The 8,349-nt window shown below is 42.7% G+C and overlaps 1 protein-coding gene across 2 annotated transcripts in view; it reads right to left on the reverse strand.

The window, feature by feature from the left end:
• Nucleotides 1-5,906: 5,906 nt before the first annotated feature.
• The window catches only part of insig1 (insulin induced gene 1), an 8,439-nt gene continuing 5,996 nt past the window's right edge, over nucleotides 5,907-8,349 (reverse strand). For both annotated transcript variants that reach the window (XM_080020508.1, XM_080020509.1), the window contains exons 6-7: nucleotides 7,360-7,944; nucleotides 5,907-5,928 (exon numbers count right to left, since the gene is read on the reverse strand). In XM_080020508.1, coding sequence (XP_079876634.1) covers nucleotides 7,915-7,944 — 30 coding nt within the window. In that variant the 3' untranslated portion in view covers nucleotides 5,907-5,928; nucleotides 7,360-7,914. The remainder of the gene's footprint in view (nucleotides 5,929-7,359; nucleotides 7,945-8,349) is intronic.

Raw genomic sequence — 8,349 nt, forward strand, 5'->3', positions numbered from 1 at the left:
ACTCATCATAAAATAGGGTTAAATATAGTGTAGGTTCATGTGTAATTATGCATTGTTATGTGAAATAATAATTTTTCATACATGTCATGAATATGATTTCATTTGATCTCGTTGTTCAGTCATTTTTCACGGCTCCGTTGCAGCAGCAGCTTCTTTTCAGTCTTTACGCGCTGCGCGTAAAGCACGGCGCGCATGCGCGGCGGCGTGCCCTCCACTTCCTGTTTCTCTGCCTCGGCGTGGGGGTCGTGACGTCACGAGGAGGCGGAGCAACAGGAGGAGGAGGAGGTGGAGGAGGAGGTGGAGGAGGAGGATTTGTGAATGGAAGCAGGGATCAGACGCCTCTCCATCCCTCTCTCGCTTGATTCTCTGTTTGTGCTTCTGATTAATCGATCGATCGATTAATCGATTGCTTTATTATCGTGAGACTTCTCTCCTTCGGTTTAGTTCCATCAGAGACTTTCTGAGATCAAACTTAAGCTTCTTAGTTTCTAGAGGAGTCACTTCAGATAAAATATCATATAATATCATAGATTATAGTATATGTCATATACTATAATATTCAACATTCAAGATGTTTATTTGTCATATACATACGATTATACATATATGCAGTGAAACGCATTGCAACGCACCGGGAGATTATGCAAAATAAGTATTTAACTGACACAAAAGATAACTAGTTACTACCTAACTGAACTAACTGAACTGACTAAACGAACTGATTCCTAAAACGTAATGCACTTATTAGATATCATAAAATAAGATTAAAAAGGTAATATACTGTATGCTATATATTATATAGTATACTATTATATTATACAATAGTATAATATAATATAAAATATAATTATAGTATTACAATATAATATATTATAATATAATATATTGTATTATATGATAGGTACTATTCTATATATATTTATACACACACAATATTATATTTATACACACACAATATTATAATTCAGTATAGTACTATAATATGCTAATATAGACAAGTAAACTATAAAATTATCAGTCGAGTGTTTTTAACGTTCACGAGGAAAAAGTTTTCATTCTGTCCCAAAAACCTTTCTGGCCGATGAAGCTGTGCGGCCCATGTTCATAGAGCGGCGTCAAGTCGAAAATCCCAAAGTTGAGCGCTGGGCCTGGAGAGAGGTCCCCCAGTCGCACCTTTCGGCCGTTTTGAGGCGGATCCGTTCGCAGACGAATCCGGGACACATTTTAAAACACCTCCCAACTCAACCTGGCGGAGCAACTCGCCGGCGACGGACGCCGCAGGTGTGGGCGCCTCGCCGGGGTTTTGCGGCGCGCTCGTCCGCTCGGGGCCCTTCCACGGCCCTTCCACGGCCCTTCCACGGCCCTTCCACGGCCCTTCCACGGCCCTGCCACGGCCCTTCCACGGCCCTTCCACGGCCCTTCCACGGCCCTTCCACGGCCCTTCCACGGCCCTTCCACGGCCCTTCCACGGCCCTTCCACGGCTTCCACCTCTGGCTCCGCGGGTGTGGCGCGCCGCGTGAAGGGCCCCACGTGTTCGACTGAAACCGTTTTGAGAGGCTTTGAGTCAATGACTTCACCAATTTAAACAACCAAACCAAACCCCATTGAAATGCGTGACAATGCTTTACTGAGGCTTTTAGGGAAAACGACATCAGGAAATATTTTGGCTTCGGTAGTTTTGACGTGGAGGTAAAAAAATATATATAGATATTTATATATAAATAAAATATTATGAATGAACATTTCCTGGGAATATGATCCAGTTGTAAATATACTGTAAATATACATCCACAACTTGAAAACATCTGTCGATGGAGCCGCGGGATAAGACCCGGAGCAAAACTCAACTCAAAGTTGCTTTTAAACTCCTTTAATATATGAATCATGTCGTCACAGTTGTATATTTATGGCGATTTTACGCAATGACGATAAATATCACATGATATATATATATATTTATTGTGTGTGTGTATATACAGTATATATCTATAAGAGCCATGAAATGGTATCATAAAACACTGTTGTATATTATTACCTTATTATTATTTTGTGTAGTAATTATCATTATTACTATTACTATTATTATTACTATTATTATTATTATTATTATTATTATTATTATATAATTTTGTATTATTAATTTGTATAGTTATCATCATCATTATTGCTAGTATTATTATTATTATTATTGGTTTTTGGTCACATCGTAAATATCAGACAAAGTGTGTATCGCGATATGTCTTCATCATTGTACTGAACCTCTGAGGGATGAACACCAGGCAGAACTTGGCGCTGTTCCAGATCCCGACCCGGCACCAGATCCTGACCCGGTTCCAGATCCTGAACCCCAGAAGGACCTCTCCGAACCCCCAGAAAAAGGGACCAGGAACCAGAGTTTGGAGACCTTCACCAAACTCTGAGCTCAGGAGTCATTGTTGTTGTGCTTGTATCCTAAACCCAGCAGGAGGTCTTGCAGGGTCAGAGGGTCCACAGGGTCCACATGGTCCACAGGGTCCACATTCCTCATGCACCTGCTGTACATGCAGCCATGCAGCGGGGGAGCGGCGTAGGACAAGTGGAAGAGAACAGGTGGAAATCACCTGCTGCAGGTCCAAATCCAGGTCCAGATGGAGATCCAGGTCCTGACCTGGATCTCCTCATGGTGGAGGGTCTTTGGTCCCACAGACTGAAATGGACCAATTCCCTCTTAAAGAGGCCATGTTGTTTCATCTCCTGGCCGTTCGTTCATTCATTCATTCATTCATTCATTCATTCATTCATTCATTCATTCATTCATTCATTCATTCAAGAGGTTTCCTGGAGTCCAGCATGGTGGCCACCTCCAGCAGCCTGGAGATCACCTCTAGGACCTCCTTCAGGACCACCTGCAGTGTGGTGACTACCTCCGGGACCTCCTGAAGGACCTCCAGCAGCTTGGCGACTACCTCCAAGACCTCCCGCAGCATGGCGACCGGCTCCAGGACCTCCTCAAGAACCTCCTGCCACATGGCGACCACCTCTAGGACCTCCACAGCATGGTGACCACCTCCCGGGACTCCTCGAGGACCCCTTGCAAAATGTGGCGACCACCTCCAGGACCTCCTGCAGTGTGTGGCCACCTCCAGGACCTCCTGCAGCCTGGCGACCACCTCCAGGACCTTCTGCAGGTGGTTCCCTCCAACCATCCGTGTTATGCACGCTGGAGCTGCAGCTTGAAGTTGAGGTGAAAGGTTGTGACCTTCTCCCTGTGTGGCTACCAGTTGAAAAAGCCAAAATAGAGCTGGAATGTGAGGAGACCAGATCATGTCTTATCTTTATCTTCTATAAATTTGTTATATTAACTTATCAAATATTTTCTGTTATCTCATTCTGTGTTTATCTTATATTGTCTTATCTTATATAATGTTATATTATCGTATTGTCTTATCTTATGTCTTATCTTATTATGTTATGTCTTATCTTATATCTTGATCAGACGCTTTTATCCAAAGCGACTTACAATTATTCAAACACCGACGGACGCAGCCATCAGGAGCAATTAGGGGTTAAGTGTCTTGCTCAAGGACACTACAGCATGCTAGCAGGAGGAGCCTGGGATCCAACCAGCAACCTTTAGATGACTAGACCACCAGCTCTACCTCCTGTTGTATTTGTTATGTAACAGTTTTATTTCATGTGATTTTAATATGAAGTGTATGAGCAATACACAAATTATTTATTGTTAATTATATTCATTACCATTATCATTATTATTATCATTATCATTATTATTGCTATTATTATTATTACCCAATTAGATGTTTTAATAGCGTGCTATCATATATGATACGTTATGTTATCTTATGTCTTATATTGTGTTATGTAATCAGATCAGACCTGAAAAACCTTCCTGAGTGTAAACCTCAGAAGGTTCTGATGAAGTGAAATCTGAACAGCATAGATTACATAGATTACTTTGAATACACAGATTACTTTGATTACATCCCTTTAATTTCACCACTACAGAAGCTGATGTTTCCTTTTCAAAGCAATTTATATTTTAATAATCTGTTTTTGAATTTGTTCCCTCCTTGTTAATAATCTTTGATCAATTTATAATCTTTAAATTGTCTGCACTGTGACACGACTCAGTAGTTGTACAAAGGGTTTTGATTTGCTTTTATTTTGGGTGGAATGAACCTTTTCCCAGACGACACCATCAAGTGACAGCAGCAGGAAGTCATAATATCAATGTTTAAACAGAATTGAAGTCAAAACATTCAGATGTTTAACAGTCAAACGTCTGTCTGTTCGTTGTGCAGGAAACACAAATATGAAATATGAAATATGAATCCTCATGGAAACACCAACAACCTCCTGTTTTATGACACTGGTCTGATGGTTTTTTAATCAGTTTTGTCCTTTTTTGTCTTTTTATCCTGCTGTGTCTCCGGTCACGACTGCAGAAAAACCTCAAATCTTGTTTGTTGTGTTGTATATATTTATAAGAAAAAAACATTGATACAAACATATGTATACTGTACATAGTATAGTGATCATGTAATGAGTCGTGATCATAATCCAAGTCATATCTCAGTCCTGAACAAAATTTAGTGTGAAAACTGGAAAGAAAGTTCTGTAACGTTTAGAAATTTGTTTTTAAAACCTCTATGATATAAAACATGGAGGGGGTGATCTCCCCCCTCTCTCTCTCCTTCATTAAACCACAGATTAAATCATTTTGCCCTTTTTCGCAACACTTCACAACCTTCATGTTTGGGTTTAAATTTAAAAGTGGGTTTTTTTCCATTTAAAACTCCAATTAATATAAAATGAAACCATAAAAATCAATGGAAATTTAAATATAATCATCTAATTTATTAAAAAATGTAACTGATATACAATTCAACCAGTCTGTCTGTCTGCCTGCCTGTATTGCTGTCTGTCTGACTGTCTGACTCTTTGTCTGTCTGACTGTCCGTCTGCCTGTCTGTCTGTCTGTATCTGACTCTCTGCCTGCCTGTCTGTTTGTCTGACTGTCAGTCTGTCTGCCCGCCTGCCTGTCTGTCTGTCTGACTGTCCGTCTGTCTGTCTGTCTGTCTGTCTGATTGTCTGTCCTTCTGTCAGTCTGTCTGTCTGTCGGTCTATCTGACTGTCCGTCTGGCTGTCTATCTGACTGTCTGACTGTGTCTTGTCTGACTGTCCGTCTGCCTGTCTGTCTGTCTGTATCTGACTCTCTGTCCGTCTGACTGTCAGTCTGTCTGCCTGCCTTTCTGTCTGTCCGTCTGTCGGTCTATCTGACTGTCCGTCTGTCCGCCCGTCTGTCTGTCTGTCTGTCTGTCTGTCTGTCTGTCTAGGTTTTGGATGCTGCTGTTCCTATTCTGACCACTAGGAGCCGCTGGACCTCGTTTTGATTCCTCCCCTCAGTCTGGAAGGGGGAACAGCTCCACCCGCTGGAGGCAGAAAACATCACATCTCCAAAAGTCAAAAATCTATTGTCACATATGACTGTACAGTTGAATCATCCAGGACTGTATTCCAGTTTAATATTCAGTGTTTTTTTTATTTGCACCAGGAAGATGTGATAGATTGGGGGGAAATAAGGTATTTACACGAATGTGGATACTCTGAGATTGCTGCAACACATGACTTTATCAGGATCCCAGACCATAACGTCACATCTCTCAGCTCTAGTTTGGACACAAATAAATGGAGACACAAACATCGTTGCGACTTTTTATTTAAAATTCAATTCAAGGTCGTAAAAATGAGAGTGAGCGAGAGCGGAAACCCTGAACATTAAAAGCTCCCGGAGCCACCGCCCAGACCGGAAACAGCATCCAAATAAAACTGGAAAATCAAATCATTAATGCGTCGACCGACCAGCTGGACAGTTCATTCAGAACATCTCATCTCATTGGTGGAGGAGGAGGAGGAGGAGGCGGAGCCTACGAGACCAAATACTGTTATTGCTGGTTTTTATTTGTAATAATATACTTTCAACAACAACGTTACTATATTCCGTCAGCGGTTCAGAAATAATAAATAAGACAGAATCATGAATGTGTTACTGTGATTGCACTTGAACCTCCAGACCCGCTAGTTAACTTACAAACAAGTTAACTTACGAACTAGTTGACTTACAAACTAGTTAACTTACAAACTAGTTAACCTGGTGCAGGTCTGGTGTGAAATACCGGTTGATTTAGCAGGAAAGCCTTTACACGCAGAAGCATCAACACATCCTGTTTCTCTTTTGTTTTTTTTTGTACAAATGATCAAACTGAACTGGCGTAGTGACAAAGGCACTACATCCCATAATACAAAGGCAATCACAGATTGCAAAAAATCTCTGAGGGCGAAGTCCCATCCAGCGTCTCCGTCGGGCGGAGAATGTTCCCAAAACCGCCCTCGCCCCGAAAAAAAGCATCAAACTGTGGATGAGGGTGAAGTCCCTTTTGGGAACATGGATCACACGTCACTCAGACTGACAGAGCAGCCCAGGGCCCGACAACAACGATTGCCCAGTTGCCCAGGGCGACCAGATCTTGGGCCACTGTCGACCATCTTGTGTGCTCTGGTCGCAGCGGTGCCAAACATAGGTTCACAGGATCATGATCACTCGGTTATACAATTGTGATCACAATTTGGCAACCATCTTCTCAGTCTTGGCAACCGACAGTTGATGCAAGTTCAGCAACTTGGCAACCACTTGCAAAAGTCAAGTGTCGGACCCTGGGATCCGACCGCTGCTCAAACTGCTCAAACTGGTCAAAGTGTCTGTTCATCACTGTGGTCGGCGTCTACGTCCACGGTGCGTTTGAGTCAAACGGGACAAATGGGACTGGGACCAGGCGGTCGCCGTCTGGTCCTTAGTACCGGTTCTGGTTCTGGTTGGTTGAAAGCACGGATCACCTCAGAACTCTGCTCTCTACGTGCCCGTCACACCGTGAACCCGCAACACCCTGGGAGTCCTGGTTCAGAAATATATCTTCTGCAGGAATACTTTGGAAAATAATAACATTCTACACAGGAAGTGGCAGGAAGTCACATGACAGGAAGTGATGCCTTCATGAAAACACATTGAAATGGAACGCGGCGTCCTACGGAAACATTTCCTCATATTTACAGTGAGACACGGTCAGTTTCAACTAACTAGTACAAACAGTCTGTGCTAACAAGTACTAACCGCCTGTACTAACTAGTACTAACAGTCTATACTAACTAGTACTTACCATCTGTACTTACTAGTACCAACAGTCTCTACTAACTAGTGCTGAGAGTCTGTACTAGCTAGTACTGGCAGTCTGTACTAACTAGTATTGACAGTCTGTACTAACTAGTACTAACAGTACAAAACAACCGCCTTAATTTCTTACCTATACAACAAGCAGGAGCCATGTAGTACTCAAGTGTCCACTAGGGGGCGTCCATATGCATCCACATCTGTCCACATGTGTTCACATTCATCCACATCCGTCCACATGTCCACATTCATCAACATCTGTCCACATCTGTCCACATTCGTCCCGCTATTCCAGGTTTTCGATGACGTGCAAAATGGAAACAAAATAAAAAATAAAATAATTTCCTTTGGTTCGATTTGGGAGCAAACGTCCGTGTCCTCGTTAGCATTAGCGCCGCTTCCCTTTTAGCATCGAGTTCAAATGAAAAAACAGTAAAAACAACATTAGCACCGAGACACACACACACACACACACACACACACACACACACACACACTCTCTCTCTAGTTTCCAGGTTTGAAGGGTTTTCGATGTTTTGGCCACGAGGACGTTGGCACACGAGGGGTCTTTTGTCGTTTCTACAACAAGTCTTTCTTTTCCTTCTTCCTTTGCTTGGAAATCCAACTTTCACCCTGGAGCCCCACAAGTCCAAGAGATTCTTCCTTCCTTCCTTCTTCCCTCGTTCCTTCAGTCGCTGTGAGGTTTCTCCGCTCCGCCCTGAGGAAACACGCATCAATAAATAGAATCAGATTGAATAATTCTGCCGAAACAAAAATCACAGGAGTGGGGACTGAGTTGAGGGGTGAACCAATGTCAATGTCGTGACATGATGGACGTTCATGTGTTCGCAACCACAGCTGTCTTTCTTCCATCGGATGAGATGACAACCTTCATTATTAAACCGGTTTTAACCGGATATTAACCTGGCTTTAACTGGATCCACTTTTGTTTAAAGGGGATAAAAGCTCCAGTGAATAAACACCAGTAACAGGAACTGGTCTGAGAAGACGTGACATCAATACCGTACGTTCCCGATTGGTTGGATTTTTAGGACCCGCCTCCTGCAGCACAGAGCCCCGCCCACTCAGCTGTTTAAACGTGAGTAACGGTTTGTCGAGTCGC

Source organism: Zeus faber (assembly GCF_960531495.2).
Source record: "Zeus faber genome assembly, chromosome: 19".
NCBI lineage: Eukaryota > Metazoa > Chordata > Actinopteri > Zeiformes > Zeidae > Zeus > Zeus faber.